The 22,313-nt window shown below is 37.0% G+C and overlaps 1 protein-coding gene across 1 annotated transcript in view; it reads left to right on the top strand.

The window, feature by feature from the left end:
• Positions 1 to 22,313, top strand: part of LOC102008939 (probable E3 ubiquitin-protein ligase HERC6) — a 61,651-nt gene that overhangs the window by 5,006 nt on the left and 34,332 nt on the right. The window contains 12 exon segments of the mRNA XM_013502713.1: positions 508 to 732; positions 2,527 to 2,624; positions 4,890 to 4,949; positions 4,952 to 5,016; positions 5,765 to 5,892; positions 6,372 to 6,439; positions 7,286 to 7,407; positions 7,935 to 8,024; positions 13,520 to 13,613; positions 15,935 to 16,124; positions 19,519 to 19,667; positions 21,087 to 21,200. Coding sequence (XP_013358167.1) covers positions 508 to 732; positions 2,527 to 2,624; positions 4,890 to 4,949; positions 4,952 to 5,016; positions 5,765 to 5,892; positions 6,372 to 6,439; positions 7,286 to 7,407; positions 7,935 to 8,024; positions 13,520 to 13,613; positions 15,935 to 16,124; positions 19,519 to 19,667; positions 21,087 to 21,200 — 1,403 coding nt within the window.

The raw sequence follows: 22,313 nt of genomic DNA, 5'->3' as shown, positions 1-22,313 counted from the left end.
CTGTCCTTCAAGCGATATGTTACACATCTCTAGAACCATATCACAGGGGCTTTGTGTAGCTAATGTTTACTGCTTGCTTTCTGTGTGCGTACTCCTGTGTTAAATGTTTGACATGTGTTTTCTCATATGATTTCCTAGAAAACAGGTATTATTCACATGCTTATTTCACAAATGAGATAATTTAGGCACAGAGGCTTCAAATAATTTAACCAAAGTTAAAACACTAAGAAGTAGAAGAGATGAAATTTGAACCTATATTTGTTTACATCCCAATATCCACTGCAACACATGGCCTAAGACTAGCTTATATCCCATGGCAATTATATGATTTCTTCCACCTACCATCTCTAGCTGTTTGGGCACACTGAACACCTTAAATGTATATGATCTTTGTCAACTATACCTCAATAAAGCTACAAAGTATTGTAGAAGTAAGGCAGTAGTTTCACCTTGAGTTTAGTTTTCCAGTGTGTGTGCGATTCTGAATTTCTCTTCTTTATCTTGTAGTTGGGCAAGTGTTTTCATGGGGAAAGAACAGCCACCTGCAGCTGGGCCTAGGGAAGGAGTTCCCCTCTCAAGCCAGCCCTCAGGAGGTGAGGTCCCTGCAGGGGATCCCGCTGGCTCACGTGGCTGCAGGAGGGGCTCACAGCTTTGCCCTGTTTCTCTCTGGAACTTCGTTTGGCTGGGGAAACAACACCGCAGGGCAGCTGGCCCTCAGTGGGAATAAGGTCCCACCAGTTAAGAAGACGGTCTTGTTCTTGCACTCAATTGTTATTTCTTTCCAACTGGAAGACCGACCCAGCAAGGGCTGGGCTCACAGGTTAAAGTGGTTCCCAGACTTTGTGACAGATTAGCATCACCTGGGACATTATCATAGCTTCCTATGGTTGCTGTAACTAATTCCCACAAGATAAATTCATTATCTTACAGAGGTCAGAAGTCTGACGTGGTTCTGGGCTAAAGTCAAGGTGCCGTCAAATCCACCTTCCTTTCTGCAGACTCTGGGAAGAATCACTTTCATACTTTTCCCAACCTCTAGAAGTCACCTGCATAACTGGCTCAGCCCTCTTCTTCAAAGTTAACAGTGGCCAACTGTTTTTCTCACATCATTCCTCTGACACTGACCCTTCTGCCTCCCTCTTCCTCAGTTAAAGGGTCTTTGTAATTAATTGGGCACAGCTGCATAGTACAGGATGCTCTCCCTATTTTAAGGTCAACTGATTAGCAATATAATTCCAGTTGTTCTCTATCCTCCCTTTGCCATGTAGTCTAACATATTCACAGGCTCTGAGGTTAGAAAGTGGTAGACTTATTCTTCAGGAGGCTATCTTCTGTCTACCATAAAATCCCTTTAAAAATGTCCAGGTTAAACCCATGCTGATTTTTTGGTTGTTGTTGGTTTTTCTTTTTTTTCCAGTACAAGGTTCCTAACTCACCACCTTGTGCTTGCCAGGCAGGCGCTGTGCCGCTGAGCTAAATCCCCAGCCCCGACCCATGCTGATTAAATCAGGATGTCTGAGGCTGAAAGCCAGGTTTCAGTCAGTCTTAAAGATCCCCCAGTGTGCAGCAAAGTTTGGGAACCACTAGATTTAAAGTCTGCTAGTGTTAGAGGAAATGGCCAGTTCCTCAAAACAAAAGAAAATTCCTGTAAACAACCAGTTCCTCTAATAACAAAACTCATCATGAAATATTCTCCAAGAACCTTGTACTCAGAGAAAATATGGCTGCATTCATAAACGTAATGAATAATTTTAGTGGTATAGGTACCTGGAATAATTCTATGCTATCGTTGTTAGACTGATGACAGCCCAATTTAATACTTTTTAAAGTGATGTTCTGTAGTGAGCCAAATAGGAGTGTTTTACCAGATGTTAAGTTTTTATGGCAGTAAGTAGGGAAGTACGCATGCAAAGAATTTTCTCCTTCTGAAAAGAAATGAATAACAAGTTGTAGGAATAGTGTTAACTTTTACATTTTTGAAATTTCTCATTCTTGGTCATCAGTAAACAGTGTGAGACATGTTTAGATAACAGACACAAGGACCTTTTACTCCCTTGTTCAGTTCTTTGCATTCATCTAGTATATAGTTAACACTCATGTGCCAGTACCATGTGAGCATTTACATCTTATTTTATTTAACACCCTCAACGTGAGGTCAATTCTCTTTACTATTATTACATATTTGCAGAGCACCTACTATGTAACTGAATTGAATACAACATGACAGCAGTATTATCGGGAGAGTCTTGAAGCTTAGGTTCTAGGCCAGTAGCCTTGGGCATTCCCTAAGGATTTCCATAATTCATTCCATAATGTATTCCTAAGCATTTCCAGAAAGAAATGCTAAGGGACAGCTTTCTTGTCTTTTCCAAAGCACAGTTTTCTCTCTTTTATACTTCTGGTTGTTCCCTTTTCAAATCATATTAATGAATTATAAGATAATAATTATATAAAAGATATAAAAATATTAAAACTCATTAAATTCTGGGTTTGTTTCTTGAATTCTAGAATTCTGCTTTTTTTTGACAGTGCAAAGCTATAAACCTCCTTCAGTTGGGGAGCTGAAGAATCTAGGTGTGATTTATATCAGCTGTGGTTATGAACACACTGCAGTGCTTACTCAGGTAATCCAAAACATGTTGCTAGTTCTTAAAATCCTAGAGAAATGTTAACAAGGTACATGTGTTAATTATTGTTGAAAGCAAGATGTCATAGTCCTTTCAGGCTCCTACAATAGAATATCATAGACTTGGTGGCTTACAAATAACAGAAATTTATTTCTCACAGTTCTGGAAGCCAGGAAGTCCAAGATCAAAGTGCCAACAGATTCCCAACAAGGACCAACTTTCTGGCTCACAGACGGCCATCTTTTTGCTGTGTCCTCACAGCAAGAGGTGAAGGGTCTCTTGAGTCCTGTTTTATAAGGACACTAATCCCATTTGTGACGGTTCTCTTATGATCTAAGCATCTACCAAAGGCTCTCACCCCTGCATATCATCACATTTAGGGTTTTGACATATAAAGTTTAGGGGACACAGCTGTCCAGACTACTGCATAAGATGTATAACAATATCCAGCCATATCTTCTCAGTGCACAAAAATCTGAAGTGATGGACCAAATATAAATCAATTTTCAAAATCCAATAATAAAAGTTAATGTCAGCTTTAGGAAATATGTTTAGATAGCAATTAGATAAATGTAGGAGCTAATCTTTTAGTATTCAGTAGCCCACTTTACAGCCTAGAATATCCTTTGTTCCATTTCCTGCTTGACACAATTATGACCTAGTTTCATTAATGTTTTTCTCTGCTTCTTGTCCTAGCCATCAATATATCCCAGTAGCATTGATAGATTGAAACTATTTGTACAGTCAAAACCTTTGTTTAAAAACTATGTATTCCAAATGAATTGATTGATTTATGTATTTACTTATGTATTTATTTATTTTGTGGTGCTGTGTATCAATCCCAGAGCTTCAAACACGCTAGGTAAGCATTCTACCATTGAACTCAGCAAATGATTTTTGTTTGCTTTAAAAGCATATCTTTTTTAAAAAATCAAGTCTTGGGGGATATTTTTTATGCTTTTAAAGAAGAAGACAGCTTTTTTCTTTGTTAGTAAAAACATTATGACCACTAACCTTCCAGGTTCACACCGTAACCTCTTAATTAAATAACATAGCTTCGATACAAGCTTTTTAGCAAATGCCTTGTGGAGAGACTACATTAAACCTAGGATGCAACAGCTTTCACCATGGTGATTACCTTTACACTTTTAAAGTGCATTTTGGTTATCAACTAACAGGTTTCATTTGGCAGAGTTGTACATGCACAGAACATACTTTAATCATTCCCCTCATCATTGTAAAAGCATATCTTAAACTAGAACCCCCTCAGTTGTTTGATTTATGTTATTCTTAATTGATAGCAGAAAGCTAGAATTGTCTTTTAAGTATTTTTGTTTCCTTGGCTGAACCCAGGGCCTTCACACGGCTCACCTCTTTTTATTTCTTGAGACAGGGTCTCACTAAGTTGCTAAGTTGCCTGGGCTGTGCTAAAAAGTGTGTGATCTTGCCTCAGCCTCCCAAGTAGCCGGGATTGCATGTGTGAGCCACAACAGTTGGCCAGAGTCATTTTTAATTGTGGAATCATCTTTTGAAAAATGTATTTTCAGGAAAATGCTCAAATAAATAAAAGCAACCCTGTACTTCAATGTTGATGTTACTCTTGAACCAGTTAACTTGTCCATCCATTCATTCAGCAAACACCAAACGCCTAGTTCTTTTTCTCTTTATTTGGATATAACTGACAAAATGTGTATGCATACATGGTGCACAATATGGTGGTTTTTGTTGTTGTTGTTGTTGTTGTTTTGTTGTTGTTTTTTTCTGGTACCAGGAATCAAACTCACGACCTTGCACTTGCCAGGCAGGTGCTGTGCCACTGACCTAAATCCCCAGCCCCCTATGATGTTTTAATATATGTGTACACTGTGAAATGACTACCATGATCAAGAAAGTTAGCATATCTTACCTCAGATGATTTCCTTTTTATGGTAAGAATCTTTAAGAGCTACCCTTTTAGTAATTTTCTAGTGTGTGACATATCATTATTAACTATAATTCTCATACTATATAACACATCTTCAGAGTGCCTGGCTTTTAAGGAAATGTCAATTTTTTCATGCTTAATGTGTTAAACCTACATTATTCACTTTAGGAATAATAAAGGACCTCTCCTATTTATATGGAAATTATTTTTCACATATTACTTTCTTAGGGTATTTATTCTATAAGCATTTATTCTATAAGCATTTAGTATTTATTCTATAAGCATTTAGTTACATTTTTAACATGAAATTAATCTGATTTCTCCTTTTGAAAAAACAGAGTGGCCAGTTGTTCACATTTGGAGGCAATAGCTTTGGACAGCTGGGGCATAGCCCCTCGGCCCAGATAATAGGCCACAACTTGTGGAAAGGACTGAGGGCCAAGTTTCACAGATAGACTGTGGAAGGTAATAGGCTTTTGTTTTGTTTTATTTTGACATGGGTAGAACAATTATATTAGAAGCAATTAATCTGTAATCATACCAACTTTAAGACCCTAAAATACATCTTTTATAGAGCACATTTTCCCTCAAAATTTACTTCTGTAAAATATAGTTTAAATTTTCAGTTTTTGGGCTGGGGATATAGCTCAGCAGCATAAGTGCCTGCCTGGCAAGTGCAAGGTCCTGAGTTCGATTCCCAGTACAAAAGAAAAATTTCAGTTTTTATCTATATCCTAGACTTTTAATTAATTAATTTCTTAACAATAAATTATTAGGAGTTTACTGTGTGTAGATCACTTTAATAGGAGCTCAAGAGTAGGGGATTGGTTCATAACACAAAACAGTGCTTCACTGCTTCAGTTAAGATAAAATTAATCTCACACATGTAGAACATGATATACATTCGCATGTGCACTCAGGCAGTTTAAGTATTTGAGTATTTAACCCAATGCATTTAAAAGTGCTTGCATTTAAAATACAAGTGATAAAAAAACATAGTAAAAGCCTATCAATAATATTCTATCTTTAAGATTAGCAATAAGTTAATAGTTACTGTTTAGTCACATTATCTGATGCCATCTAACACTGACAGTGTGAAAAAAACTGGGTATTGAATAAAGGTAAATCGGTTATTCTGTGTCAAAAGACATCATCTTTCTCAAAAACCATGAATACCTGGGTCTTCATTATTATTACACATTCTCTCCTGTAGCTATCACACCCTTGCCTACATCTATACCACTGGTCAGGTGGTGTCTTTTGGTCCTGGACCAAGCAATCCAAGTCATCTGGAGACCCTAACAGAGAACTCTGACATTATATGCCTGATTTCTGCTGATGGTATGAATGGTCCCACTAATTTGTGATTTTGTATTAGTGCCACTGAAGTGGAAATATTATTCAGCTTCCTTTCAAATGAGTCCATAGAATTATGATTCTTTGAGTCCTTTTATTTTAAATTTTTGCATTTTTCTTATGTAGTGATTCCTGTAGTAATTAGTAATTATTTCTAAAAATTAATGCAATATAAAGGAGGATTCCAAATTCGTTATTTAAGTATCAGCACAATATGCTTTTAGTATTTAATCAAACCTCTCCTAAAGCACATCAATCTGTATTCGCTGTGGAAGGTGCTAGAAAACTAAACTTTAAGTGAATATATGATATTTAACCTGATCAAAATTAATCTTTTCTTCTGTTTATAGTTGAAATTTATAAAAGTATAAATGGCCAGTTAGTGAGTAAATTTGGTGTGGTTATAGATCAGATCTATTTTTTACTGCTAAAAACTCTAAGACGGACTTCTGACTTTGTTATAGATCTCAGGGATATTCAAGTCAAGCACATTTTTGCTGGAACATATGCCAACTTCATGACAACTCATCAGGTATCTAATACGCCTTCTGTTTCTTTAACAAGATTTCTTTCCTCTAGTTTTCAGAGTAGAATAAAAGGCAATCATCATTCATATATATTCATATTTCTTACTAAAATAATAAGGTTCTGTTAGAATATTTTGAGAGAATATTATGTAATTCTCACTTCCTCATTTGTCAAACTTCCTAATGGCTATAACCTCCAAACTCAAGTGTATTGCTTTTGTACTTTTTATTAGTATATTATGAATGATGGTAAGAACAGTAATGACTAATCTTAAGTGAAATTATCACGTGTCAGGTACCAATCAAAATCTTCTAAATGGATGAACATATTTAATGTTCACATTGACTCCAGTAATTAACTTTAAAGATGAAAAAACTGAGTCAAACAAAGAGCGTTGAAGGTGGAGGGAACTGCGCAGAGAAAGGCCCTGGGACAAGAATAGGTTTAGTATATGTGACAGAAAGGCAGCCAGTGAGGGAGAACACAGGAAAAAGGACGGAGAGTTATGTGAGAGGGAGCCAGTGTGAGATGGTGTCACTTTGAAATGTCCTTGGAGAGGAGGTTCGGAGACCTAGTTAGATAACCAAATCTGGAGCTCAGGGAGGATCTCAGTGGAATATAAACATGGCATCTACCAAACTATAGAGGGATTTAAAGCCAAGGGTCTGAATAAAAGGTCACTGTATTTCCTATGGTAAATGACCTCCCTGAAAACGTGCCACTTGCAAAAGATCTCCTTCATCCCTCTCCAGAAGGCAAAAGGAAAACCAGGAAGAGCACCCCGGTTTCTGCCTCATGGAAACAAAATGCCCAGGATGTTACAAAGCCTTATGGTCTTTCGCCATGCAAGGTGGCAAGTTTGCTTGGTATGCTGGCTGCTGCACTGTCCACTGCCAGCCTGTGGGAGGCAAAGCAGTGCCTACAGGATGCTCCTTCAGGAGGCAGCACCCAGAGCACCCTGAATCAAGACTGGTAGAAAACTATCCCAGTAAACACATCACATTTTGAGTTAAAAAGGAAAAGAAAAGGCCAGACATGATGGTACACACCTACAGTCCCAGATACTTGGGAGGATGAGGCAGGAGCCATGTTTGAGTTTGGGAGTTTGACACCAACCTGGGAAACACAGAGATAGCCCTACTGAAAAGAATAAAACAAAGTCACCCAGAGAGAGAGAGAATGAGAAGAGGTACAAAATCAAGCCTTGAGGAACTTCTCCGTTAGGGTCAAACAGCAAAGAGTGAGAAAAGGAAATGGAGAGTGGCTGCTACTGGCATCTAGTGAGGAGGGGCCAGGGATACCACTAAATATCCTGCAAAGCACAAAACAGCCCCTCAAAACAAAGACTTATCCACCCCCAAATGTCAGTTATCTAGATTTAGAGAACCTTGCCCAGGTATGGATGGCTGCAGCAGAGAAGAGGAAAAGCGCAAAGAGAGAGATTAAGAACTGAGTCTGTGGTGGAAGATAATTGTGTTTGCTGATTCTGACATTGCCAGGCATGAGTACAGGAAAAACGAGAACAGGCTTGGTGGTGGTGAGAAAGCTTTCAGTGAAAGAAGGGGAGGCAGACGACGTAGCCTGATGTCGTAAATTTGGGAGGGGCTGGGGATTTTTAAAAAGAAAATTAAGAAGTGGTATGTAAGTATGAAAGGAGCATGTCAGCGTCCTAAGATTCCTGGGGTTTAGGAGGAAGGCATCTTGATCAAACTACCAGTCACTCAGGACTCAGATCAAGAAGCTGAGGGGAGGAGCTGGGCTGGAGCTCAGTGGTGGAGCCTGTGCTGTGTGCTTGGCACAGTGTCCTGGGTTCAATCCCCAGCCACTCCCCCTACACCAAAAAAAAAGCTAAAGGGAACTTAAAGAACCATGGTTACATATCATTTCCAGCAGGTCTTTATTTGAGCATTAAGCAAAAGTGACACCGAGTTTCATGATTCATAACAAGTTTAGTAGAGAAGTAAGTATAATTTATATAATTTGTACCAGAGCATTAATATCTTTGAAAGACTATATTGAAGACAAATGTGGGTGGGAGGAACTTGGACTCGGAAACCTTGGTGAGCTGCCTGAGTGCCCTGGTCCTCTGGCTCCGCCCCACGCTGCCATCTCAGGAATGAACCTGAATCCCCAGAAACCTAGGGAGATTTGAAAATGACAAAAAGAAGCAAAATGCAATCTCATCCAACCACCCCACCCAGAACAAGTCCTGAAGACAAATGCTTCTTTCCAGTGATTTTTGACACTTCTGTTTAGCCTATTGGGTCTCCAGTATTACATAGAGTTGTGGTTCTTGGAGCATGCAGTTTTTTTCTGCACTGGGAATTGAACTCAGGAACTTGAATATGCTAGGCAAGCACTCTGCCACTGAGCTACAACTCCAGCTCTACGATGCCAATTCTTATTTTTATGGGTATATGTTGTGATACATAATAATTACATCCATTTTGAGAAAGTAGTACACATATATATTGTATCCTAGTCTTTTTGTTTGTTTGTTTTTTGTCTTTTTGAGACAGGGTTTCACTATGCAGTTAGGCTGGCCTTGAACTCACTTTGTAGCCCAGGCTGGCCTGGAACTCTCAGCAATCCCCCTGCCTTGGCCTCCCAAGTGCTGGGATTACAGGTGTTCGCCAACACACGTGGCCTCATCTCAGTCATTTTTTGTCTCTTCCCTCCCTACTCTACCCTCTGCCCCTTCATCTCCAAAAGTACGCATCCCTATTTCCTATCATCTCTCCTTTACTTCGTTCTTTATTTATATTTTCAGTTTCTCATATAAGAGAAACCATGATGTATTTAACCTTTTGTATCTGATTTATTTCACTTAATATTATAGTCTCAGGATTCATCCATTTTTCTACAATGACTCAAATTTATCATTCTTTATGGATAATATTCCATTATGTATATTATAACACATTTTTTATCCATTCATTATCTGTTAATGGGTATCTAAGTTGTTTCCATAATTTGGCTATTGTGAATTGTACTGCTATACACATGGGCATGCATACATCACTGTAACATGATGACTTTCACTCTTTCAGGAAGATATCCAGGAGAGGATAACTGGGTCAAATGAAATTTCTATTTTTAGTTTACTGAGAAATCTTCATGCTGATTTCTGTAGGGGTTGTACTAGTTTACACTGCCACCAGCAATGTAGTAGGCTCCTTTTACCCCTCATCTGTGTCAGCATTTGTTGTTGAGTCCTTGACAATAGTCATTGTTACTAGAGTAAGATTAAATCTCAGTGTTGTTTAGATTTACATTTCTCTAATTGCCAAAAAAGTTGGGCATTGTTTTTCAAATACTTACTGCTCATTTCTTTCATCTCCTCAGTGCTGACATTGAATAAATCTTTTCCTTTTTATCCCACCAAAAAATAACTTCACGAATTAATCAAGATTTTTTTAAAAGGACAAAACCATATAACAAATATTTTTGTTTCCCCTTCCTCATATAGCTGGGTTAAATAAGCTGTAAGTTATTTATTAATTCTAAGATAAAACACTCATTTCATATCAAAGTTGATACACACTGTATGTTTTCTACTATAAACTTTAAAAGGAAAAACATAAATACTAATCAATTTGTAATTCCCTAATTTAAGTGTAAAAAGATCCTTTCTTTCTCTCACATTCTAGAGTTCAGTTAATTTAAATATGTGATTCCCTTTTTCTTAATTGGACAAGAATAATCAGAGCACAATGCTGGTTCCTTTTAATTGCCGTTACTCGATCCAGTGCAGCTTTGGCTGCAGGTTGCTATAGCAACTAAATTGGGAAAACTGGCAACAAAGCCTAGTAAAACAGTAATCCATTATATACTCTGACAGCAAAGCAAAAAGGTTCCTATAGATTCTGAAATGGATGCATCACCTCTATAGGAAATTGTTTTGGCAGAAATTTGTTTAAAAAAAACTGATGTACAATTAGACAAACATGTTTGTGTATTATGTGACTGAAGTCTGTATGAGCCTACATGCTTGTCAATGGGTCCTGCTCCTAAATGCTTTTATGCCTGATTAATCATCAATGGCAGGCAGGAGTTTGCTCATTAGATTCTTGCAGAGCCCATTTAGATCACAGTGAGCTTCATCCTGAGATGATATGCTAACCACTAATAAACTGAATTAAATTTTTTCTTGTATGAAAATAATATCCATGAGAATCCTCCAAGAGAACTGGATAAATTCTAGTTATTCTCTGCAAAAATACTTACTGGCCATTTGTACATGTTTTGAGAATCGTCTGTTCAGTTCAATTGATCATTTTTTGAGTCTCTTATTTTGGGAATGTGATTTTTTTTTTAGTTCTTTATATATTTTAGATATTAGTTCTCTGAGGAGTAGTTTGAAAAAAATTTTCTCATGCTGTAGGTTGCCTCTTTGTTCTGTTTTTTATTTCCTTTGCTGTGGAAAAGCTTTTTGGTTTGATATAATCCCATTTGTTGATTCTTAGAATTATTTCTTGTACAACTGAGGTTCTGTTCAGGCAGTCCTTGCCTATACAAGGTTTATCTTTAAGTGCTTTGCCTATTGTATATCCCGGCAAATTCAATATTCAGCAGATGTTTGTTTTTATATCTAGGTATTTGATCCATTTCTATTTGATTTTAGTAGGTCTACATTTATTCTTCTGCATGTGGATAGTTTTCATAGCACCATTTGTTAAAGGTTTCTTTCTTCAAAGTTTGTCTTTACCCCTTTATGAAAGATGAGATGACTAAAGGTGTGTGGAGATGTTTCTTTGTCCTCTATTCCATGTGTCTAGTTTGTGCCAGTAACTTGGAAACTGGGATTATAATGCCTCACTCACACTTTGCTCTTTTTGCCACAGGAGTGCTTTGGCTATTTGGGTCTGTTCTAGCTTCATATGAATTTTAGCACTTTTTCTAGTGCTGTGAAAAATGCTATTGGTATTTTGGTTGAAATTGCCTTAGATCTATATATCACTTTTATAATATGGCCATGTTAACAATATTGATTCTGCCTATCTGGGAATGGAAAATGTCTTTCCATTTTCTGATGTTTTCTTCAGTCCCCTTCTTCAGAGTACCATAGTTTTTATCATAGTGGTCTTTCACTTCCTTGGTTAAGCTGATTTCTAGGTATTTAATTTTTTTGGAGTTACTGTGAGTGCGATTGTTTTCCTGATGTCTTTCTCAGTATGTTCAGTATTGGTGTACAGAAATGCTATTGATTTCTGTTTGATGACTTTGTGTCTTATCACTTTGCTGAATTTGTTTATTAGCTCTAAGAGTCTTCTAGTAGAATATTTTTGGTTCTTTCATGCAAAGTACCATGTCATCTGCAAATAAAGATAGTTTGACTTTTCCCTTTAATATTCATATACCTTTTATTTCTTTTTCTTGCCTGATTGCTTCTGCTAAAGTTTCAAAGACTATATTGAACAGAAGTGGTGATTGTGGATCCATGTCTTCTTCCTGATTTTAGAGGTAATACTTTCAGTTTTCCTCCATTTAGTATGTTGTTGCCCATAGGTTTGTCATAAACAGCTTCTATTAGTTGGAGCTAAGGTCCTTCTATAACTATATCATGACTCCAAGTTGGATTTTTCCAAAGGCTTTTTCTGCCTCTATTGAAATGATCATGTGATTTTTATCCTTTTATTTATATAACGTTTTACACTTATTGACTTTACATACAACATTGACTTTACATGTGCTGTACCATCTTTGTACACCTAGGACAAACAGGACTTGGTCAAGATGTATGATTTATATACTGACTTGTTGCATTCTGTTTGCAAGTGTCTTGTTGAGTTTTGTGTCTAGTTTCATTAAGGAGGTTGGCCTGAAGTATTTTGTTTGGTTTGGTTCTGAGTCTTTGGTTTTGATATCAGGGTAGTGCAGGCTTCAAGGAATGAGTTTGGCAGTGTTTTTTTCCTTTCATGGAAAAATTTGAGAAGTATGACATTAGTTCTCTGAAGTTCTGGTAAAATTCAGTGATGAACCCATCAAGTTCTTGGCTTTTCTTAGTTAGTAGAGTGTTTATTACTGACTCAACTTCATTGCCTGTTATTGTTCTATTCTAGGTTTTTATATCTTTTTGTTTCAACTTTGGTAAGTCACATATGTCTAGGATTTTATACATTTTTTCTAGATTTTACAATTTATTGAAATATAAGTTGTTAAAATAGTTTTTTACAGTCCATTGTGTCTATTGTGTGTCCATTATCCATTGTGTCCATGGTGATTTCTAATTACATAGGTGTGGGTCTTTTCTTTCCTTCTTTTCATATAGGTCTTTTTTTTTTTCCATAAGTTTGGCTAAGGTTTATCAATCTTACTTATCTTTTTAAAGAATCAACTCTGATTCATTGATCCTTTGTATTTTTTTATTCTCAATTTCATTAATTGATCATGATCTGATCATTATAATTTCTTATAATGATCATTATAATTTAATCTGATCATTATAATTTCCGTCTTCTTCCTCATTCTGGCTATAGGCTAAAGCTTCTTGCATGTTGGAAGGAATTAAGCATACATCAGCTCAAAATATGCAGAACTGGTATATTGATCATTTGAAGCTGAACCCACCCAGGGAACTGTGACTTCAACAAAAGCTACTAGGCTAATCATTTCTTACATGCAGCAAGCCATAAAGAGGTTTTGGGAAAAAGGTGTCCTCCCATATCAAAATGAAAAAATAGCTTTAAAAACCACATGCCAGTAAGTGGACCAATATTCAGGTTTTAAAAAAACCTTAATAAATAAATTAATGGTAGTAAGCTTTACTTTCCATTAGCTCCAACACTCCCATATTGCAATTGGTGACATCTCTAGAATTTACTGCCCTACTCCAGAGATCCATATTTCCTGCTATTTCTTCACAGATTGTTTTTTGTATAAAAAGTATAAAAGCATCATGCTTTTGTTTCTTCAGACTTTACTCTCTTATAAAGACCCCCATATACAAGTAATTTTAATAAAACTTGTATGCTTTTCTTTTGTCTACGTCTTATATATAATAAGTTAAAATAATGACACATGAATTTTAGAAATATCCTTTTCTGTCTGTTCATGTGGTCTTTTACATTTCTTGTATTCAAAGAGAAACTGAAGAAACAATTTCCATTGATGGGGATTTACAGATGGCAAGAGATACCTTCAAGAAGTTAATGGAAAAGGAATGGATTTCTTACATGGTAATTGTCAATACTTACTTGAGAAATAGAACAATAGCATTTCTTTACAGAAACAAATATGACTGCAGTTGAGTTTTGTGGGGAGTTAGGTGAGACAGAACTACTGTTGGAGTTGTAATGGGGGTTAGTGTTCACTACAAAAGGGAGGATGCTGAATTAACAATAGACAAATAACCAGTACATCTTAGTGTTGTGAGACTGCTATGCCAGAATCCTATAATGGAATTCCATTATATAAATAATAGAAATTAGCCAGATGCAGAGTGCATGCCTCAGGTGGCTGCTACCTTGGAGGCTGAGGTGACAGGATCTCTTGAGCTCAGGAGTTCAAGAGCAGCCTGGCCAAGACAGCAAGACCCCCTCTCAAAACAAAACAAAAACACAATGATAAAGGAAATTTACTACTCATAGTTCTGGAAGCTGGGAAATCAAAGGTGCCAGCATAAATGTAGTCTGATGAGGGCCAACTTTCTAATTTACAGATCATTGTATTTTCTCTGTCTTTACATAGTAGAAGGAGTGAGCGATCTCTCCTGCATCTCATTTATAAGGGAATTAATACCATCTATGAGGACTCGGCTTTGTGACCTAATCACCTACAAAAGCCCTTATTTCTTAATGCTATCACATTGAGGCAGAGGAAAGGGTTCTTCATGAAATGGTTGGGAACGCTCCACGTTGTTATGGAGTTGTGATGCATATTAGTGAGTCACACGTTCTATGATGGCGCACACTGAAAGAAATCTAATTTTTTTGACCCTGTACTTCTTGGAATTACTGATTTTGTGTTGCTGTTTTCCCACATAACACCTACTAGCAATCCATGGATATGGTGTGCACGTAGGCATGTGAAAAACAAATTTTAAGACTATGAATGCAATAAAAGTAACGAGTAGCATTTCACAGTTTGCTATTGTATGTCATCTTCTTTAGTCCTTGTGACATGTACAGGCAAACATTACAGTTTGGGGTATCCATATACTAGATACAGTAACTAATGCTAGCCACTGTAATAAAGAACTTCCGTATCCAGTGGCCTAACACAGTACACTTTTCTTTCTCTCATCCTAGTCCAGTGAGGGGTGGAGGTAGAAGGCAGCTCTGCCCAGGTCTTTTTCCTCACTGGTTCCTTTCTTCCAGTTTCTAGTCTCTCAGGTGGTAAAATCTCCCCTGGGATTGCTTATGCTTGGCCTATGGAAGGTCGCATGAAAGGTTTGTGGGGCCATGCCTGAAAGTATTTCCTGTTACCTCCACCCACATTCCTTAGCTAAGACTCAGTCACAGGGTGCCGTGCTACTGCGGGGGAGGCTGGGAAATGCCATCTTCCTGTGATCCCAGAAGGAGCGTGAGAGGGGTGGATGAGGAGAACATAGGGCGTTTCTGTACCATGTGAGATTTTAGATCTGAGTATGGGTCCCAATGACAATGTGTCACTAATTGAATGGCTTCTTTTCTCTACCCTTTTATAATCCAGTCTCTCCTCCCTCATCAGTAAAACAAAGTTTTCACATAAAAAGGGCAAGGAAAACCTGCCATAGTAATTATGAGTAAGACGAAATAAAGTTGTTTAAATGATGTCACCTGACATATGGTGAGTATGATGTGTATGTACAAGTATACAGACTGCTGCACAGATCATTCCCACTAGTGTGCTTTTATATGCATTCTGCTTTGCACATTTACTTCTGGAAGAAATAAACAATGTAAGAATACAAAGCTCTCTTGCTGTGAAAATTTTTGACTGATCAATGAGAAAAAAACAAAAAGAAGTGGATTTTGTGTGGAGAGACATTAATAGCTTCTCTTGCCAGAAAGGAATATTGATACGATCTGTATACAGTTTTGTCTTTCTATTGATTTTCTTTTCTTTCTTCTTTTTCCTTTTTCTTTTTTTTCTTGAGATGTTTTACATTGCTGGACTGGTCTTGACTTCATGGGCTCAGACAAGCCTCCTGCCTCAGCCATTCTAGAAACTGGGAGTAGAGTCACATACAACTGTGCCCAATTACAGTATTGGTTTTAGAGGGTTTTAAAGTTGTTTTGAATGTGCTTTACTCAGTATGTTCATGCACATGTGATTTCCCTTTATTTCATTCATGCACCCTGATGTAAAGTGGTGAGGATGGCTCTCCCCAGTACTACCTCAGGGCCATTTGGGGTATAAGGAATGATGGGTTTCAAAAATAGGTTTTAGAAAAAACTAAATGATTATTCCAGTTGGAACACAGTGTAATAAAATTCTCAGTCTCATAACTTGCTTCTCACAATACTCTGAATCTAATACTATCTGTATCTTTTCCCTGATCCTGTTTCAACCACAGGTAACTGAATGTCTGCAGGATAATCTGCCTGGAGTTCTTCCATACAATTCTCCACCCCAAGAAGCTCTGGAAATTTTCCTCCTTCTCCCAGAAAGTCCTGTGATGCATGATTCTAAGAAGCGGAGGAGCCTGGTGGTTCCATTTGCAGAGTTTGTTTTTAAAATGAGTAACAGATCTTTACGAGTCCTGAGTAAGTTTTATATCACCGTATCTGCATACTCAATAGGGAGTCACTGTCTGGAGTAGAAGTTATAGCAAATTTTAGACAAAAGTTTCCAAAATACATATGTTTGAGTACCTGGTATGTGAATTAGTGCAAAGATTAACCTAAGTCTATTATAACTATTAGTCTTATCATACAAGGTAAGTGTGGCTCTTAGAACTATAAAATGTTTGTTTTTTAGATAAGGTCTCATTCTGTTGGTCTCAAACTCATGGGTTCAAGAATCCCTTCACCTTAGTCTCCCAAGAAGCTGAAAATAGTGCACATGAAACCACCTGTGGTTTGACCTCAGAGTATGATAGAATATTCAGCCAAGATAAATCCATATTTTGAAACTTTTTGATGTTGTCTTGAAACTTTAAATGTTTTCACCACAGGTGATAAAAACCAAATGTTAAACTTTGTTCTTCTTTATATTATTCCATATTACAGAGACTTTTTTTATAATTTTAAGCTAATGTTGAATAGCTGAAGCTTAAAAGTACAAAGGATATGTACAGTGAAATATAAGCTATCCCAATTCCCCTCCTAGAACGTGGCTACAGATTCTAGTTTCTTGTGTAACTTTCAAAAGATATTCCATGTGTCATTCTTTCTTTACACTTTTATTTTATTTTTGAAGACAAGATCTGGCATGGAACTCACTATGTGTCCCAGGCTGGACTTGAACATGCTATCCTTCAGGTTCACCCTCACAGTGTTGTGACAACAGTCATGCACTACCACAACTGGCTTTCTTTATTGTTTTAATAGTAGGAAACCATTCACATTCTTCCTTTGCAGCTTCTTCCTTAATGGTATATCATGGAGCTCCTTCCATTACAGGACACTGGAATTGCTTAATCTACTTACTGGCTCCATCAATCAGCTTGTCAAAACTATCAAAATAGCTGAGGCAGGCTTGTTATGAAGCAAAGGTATTTAAATCACAGAGTTGGAGGCTCAAGAGTGTGAGGCTGCCATCAGCTCAGTGCTGGTGAGGGTCCTCTTGCTGTGTCATTTCATGGCAATAGTACTGGCAGGAGCACATGTGGGAGCAGATGATCACATCTTGATATAGGAAGCCAGAGCACCGCATGGGGTCAAGCTTGGGCTTTTTAAACAGTCCTCTCCCAAGAACTACCTTACTCCCATCTTGGGTTAGGTCCCCAGATGACCTCCTGCCAGTGCTCACCTCATAAAATCCATGACCGTAGCATTGCCACAATGCGGGCCAAGCTTCCCACACAGGGGTCCTTAGGAGACAAAGCAAATCCAAACCATAGCACTATCTGAAGAAGATTCCTTTGGGAGGATGTACTGTGGGTCATTGGGTGTACTCTCATGTATCTGCCACAGTGCTAACATGCCTTTCTTTGCACGTGTGCAAGTTTACACCTGCAGGGAGGTTTCCAGGAAGCAAAATAATGCATCAAATTGTGCATTGTTATCTTAAAAGATTTTGCTAAATGATACTTCACAGACTGAAGCACAGTTGCAGTGTCGCTCAGTTTGAAGTGGCCAACATTTACATTGTTGTCCACATAAGCTACAGCCCTAGAACTGGGCAACAGGGCAACTCTGATAGAGGATGTACTCATTTATACATTATCAACAAATATTGCCCCCATTCTTTTCAGCACTGTCCTCAAATTTGACTTTTGCTATATAATAAAAAATCTCTTTAATTTTAATTTTTCTCATTACGGATGAGGTTGTTCTGTTTTTCCTATATATCTCAGGTCCATTTGATCATCATATTCTATGAACTACTGGTTGTTCCCTCAGCCCCTTCCATTGGGTTTTAGTATATTTATTTTAGAAGCTTTAAACTATTACAGCAACTCACCCTTTATTAATAATAGAAATTAAAAGTAGGTTTTTCCTTAGGCTATTTTAAAAATGTTACTGTATGGTATTTTTGTTATTAATAATTATTTTTAAACATTTGTATGATCTGCTATTGTAATATTTTCTTTCATGGTTTGTAGATTTGGGGGGGGTCATACTTCAAAAGGCCTACTGCACTCTGAAAAATTTATTAAAATTCTAATATTCCTACTATATTTTATATTTTTAAATGTTTTAATTGACAGTAATTATGTAAATGTATACATACAATATAACATTTTAGTACATGTATACCGTGTATAATGATTAGATCAGAGCAACTGACATATTTATCATCTCAGTCATTTATCGTTTCTTTGTATTCAGAATATGCAAAGTCCTCTGTAGCTATTATGAAATATTTAATTAATCATTGTTAGCCATGGCTCTTCTGTCATGCTTTAGAGCATTAGAACTTATTTTTCCTGTGCAGCTGCAGCCTGCACCACTCAGCCATCCTCTCTCCAGCCCCACCCCACCCCACCGCATCCCCAGCCTCCTGGGCCCCCCATAACCTCTTCACTTCTCTGAGGTCATCTTGTAGCTTCCTCATGGGAGTGAGAACATGCCCTGTGTGTCCTTCTGTGCCTGACTTGTTTCACTTAACACGATGCCCTCCAGTTCCACCCATGTTGCTGCAAATGACAGAACTTCATTCTTCCCCACTATGATTTTTATGAGTTCATTTTTATGTTTCAATCTTTGAACCACGTGGAATTTATCGTGGTTAAGTGTTATGTTTTATACACCAGTTTCCAATTGTCCATGCACAGTTATTAAGTGATCTGCTTCATTCTTACTAATATGCAGGGCCAGCTTTACCATACGCTAAAGTCTCGTGTGTAGTTGGATCCATTTATGGAATCTCTACTTTGCTATATTGAGCTGCTTTGCATGCATCTGGTTAATGCTGTTTTAATTACAGTAGCATGGTAATTCATGTTATCATTTGATACGGTTATTTTCCGAGTATTGTCTTCTGAAGGTACTAAATTTCAGTTTGCAATCTTAGTGAATGAAAATATAATTATTTAGCATTTTAAAAAATGTACCTCCCTATGTAACCATTGTTCATAAAATCTGAAGACATACATAATAGTTTCATTTTTTAAATGAAAAGTATCCTTCAAAATATTTTGTATGTGCATGTGTATTCACCTAGGTGTGTTTTCAGATTGTATAGGTACCCTAAAAATTTTTCAGTTTGAAAATTATGAAGTCAGTAAATTAAGCATAAATGTGAACCATCAACAAATTTCTTCAAATCCTGAATTTGGGCTTTTAGTCCTAATGATAATTAATAAGAGAAAAAATCTTTTCCCCATGTCTGTAGGTAATCAGTGTTGTCCAGGATGATAGAATTACAGATTATGTTATCAGAAATGGAAAATATTATGTTTACCATACTAAAAAACTTGGTTAAAACTGTGGAGCTTGTGGGTTGAGAAGAGGACTGTATTTGTATTTATCATGGTTGATTTTACCTGCTCAGAAGTGTGCTGGAAATCTTCGGAAGCATCTTCTCTGAACACATTGGTCCAGATGCTTAAGACAGCCATCATCTCTGAACTTCATTATCCAAACTATCTAAATACCTGTAATCTCAAAACTCTGCTAAAAATGATGAAAGAAGTGCATAGGGTAAAGCTTCATATAAAGACCGTAAATTTCAGTTTATTAAATCACAGTCCCTTAGATCTTAGCATATTGGGGTCATTTTTTTGTTTTTTTCCCTTTTTTTCCTGATTCTGTATTAAACACAGGGCCTTCACCCTGAGCTACATCCCCAGCTTTTAAAAAAAATTTTAAAATTTGAGAACTGGTCTGGCTGTCATTAAATTGCTCAGGCCAGACTCAAACTTGTGTCTTCCTTTCTCGGCCTTCCAGCATGTGGGACTACGAGCATGCGCCAACGAACCAGTTCATTGAAATCTTAGGAAGTCAAGTATGAATCATGAGGAATCAAATATTTTTTAAGTACAGTAATCCTTACTGCTTATTATAGATTTGCTTCAGGATGAAAATCCACAGTTATACAACTCACACCACAGCCATTAGCAGTGGATCCTGAATACCTCCCAAACTTCAGTATCCCCCTTCGTATCCCAGCCCTAGGAAACCACTTATCTACTTTTTGTTTCTACTATTTTGGACATGTAATGTAAATGGATTCACATGTCATGTGGTATTTTCTGTCTGGTTTCTTTCTCCCACATAATGTTTGCAAAGTTAATCCTTTTACATTAGTGTATAAGTTTCTGGGCACACAGATGTTTTCATTTCTCCTAGGCAAAGTGGAATTGCTTTTAGAATTTCATTCAATCTAACTACATACAAGCCATGGTATCAGAATAGTTTTTTAAAATTTTTTTCCAGGACAGGAGCAGTGTATTTACTCTCAAAGTCACCAGTAACAGGCCACAGAGGTCTAGTAGAGGGTGACGCTGGGGTGGGATTGGAGTAGGCCTCCTCTGAGGCCACATGCCAGGGAAGATCAGTAGCCTCTGCTTTCCACAGATTTGTTCTGCATCACTGTGAAGTGGTTCTTCCAGTCACTACAGACCTTGTACAGCTACTGTGACCTTTTTTGTGACCTGTGCTTACCTCTCCTGCTAGGACATAGCCTCCTCCTGGAGAATTCCTCCCATGTCTTATTCTACCTCCGTGATTACTCTGACATTGAAAAACCACCCATGATGATTTTTACCTTGGTTTATCATGCATAACAAAACTATGTGCCAAATTGACATTTTTTAATTCATGAAAAAAGTGATGAATTTGCTAAAAGTATCTTGGATTTTTATGGTACTTATTTTATTTTTAGAAACAGGTTCCAGTAAACCTAAACTATAGAAATTAGTTTCCTAATCTCACCTACAACTTATATTTTTGCCCACATTTCTTTATTAATATTGGAGAATTTATAGGTGAATAAATGGAGATTTTTATAGAACTGTCTTTCATCACTGAAAAATGTATTTGGTATATGCATATAACTATATTTCATCAATTAGGTAATTATTAACAGTAAATGTAATTCTAGGTCATATTCTTTTTAAGATAAACAAAGCTACCTGTCAGTTACCAGAAAATACTTTCAACATAAATGAGCTCTTTGACATCTTGAACTTTATCACAGATAGAAAAAGCCTGTTCATATGGAAGAACAAACTGGTAAGAATAACATGTGCATTTACCAAAATGTTCACACCTTAAAGCAGGGCACACTGATGGCTGTTCAATAAATTAAGACTTGAAAATTTGCTCATTGCAATGTCAAATTTGCTAAAATAGATGATCATTGAAAACTTAACATATCACTTACTCAAAAATAAAATGTATTTTCTTGGAAATTTGTTTTTAAGTAATTTGGATTCCTAAAAGCAAATTCCAAAAACCATGGCAGGAAATAATTTAAAGTGATAAGGTAAAAGAATGGGTTTTTTTCTCTTAATTGCAAAATTATTATCTGCATTTATATTTTAGGTACCTAAAAATAGCAATGATCTTGTTTTCAGTGATTTCCCATTTATCTTTAATTTGGAATCCAAAATTAAATTATTACATGCTGATTCATATGTAAAAATGCAGGCATGTATGCTATATTAGTCTGATTATGGTTGCTATCACAGCATTCTCACAGCTGGGTACTTTATAAAGAAAAAAGAGTTTACTTAACTCACAGTTTATAGGTCCATGAACGTGACCCAGGCATCCTGGCAGGGCTACCCCCTCTTGCTGCATTACAGCATGGTAGAAGCAAACAGGGAACTGGCCACTTGCTGAAGGGACCAACTGTGTTGGATAATCCAGCTTAACACCCTAATGTCACAAGGTCTAATTCATCCTGTTAGACCAGAATTGATATCTGCTGAGGGCCGTGCCCGTGACCTAATCACCTCCCACTAGGTCCCACCTCATAAAGGCTCCACTACCTCTCAATACCACTGCTCTGGGACCATGCTTCCAGCACATGAACAAGACAGACACTTTCAAACCTTAGCAGGTGGTCTACATTTTTTGTTATATAAATTCTCAAACATATAAAATACGATAGTGGTATAATGAACCTCTTTGTCAAGATTCACCAGTTACCAACATTTTGTCACACTTTCTTCATCTGCCAGTTTGTTGTTTTTATAGTTATTACAGTTTTAGCAAATCCCAGGCCTAATACTTTTCACCTTTCCATACTTTATATATTTTTTTATTTTAAAAATAAAAGGAGGAAAACATTAACAGACAGACAACATTTTACAACATATCAAAAGAACAGTACAGACAATA

The sequence above is a fragment of the Chinchilla lanigera genome, unplaced genomic scaffold (genome assembly GCF_000276665.1).
Source record: "Chinchilla lanigera isolate Chin_1 unplaced genomic scaffold, ChiLan1.0 scaffold00073, whole genome shotgun sequence".
Lineage (NCBI taxonomy): Eukaryota > Metazoa > Chordata > Mammalia > Rodentia > Chinchillidae > Chinchilla > Chinchilla lanigera.
The sequence above is the reverse complement of the archived record's forward strand: the minus strand, read 5'-3'. Positions and strand labels throughout refer to the sequence as shown.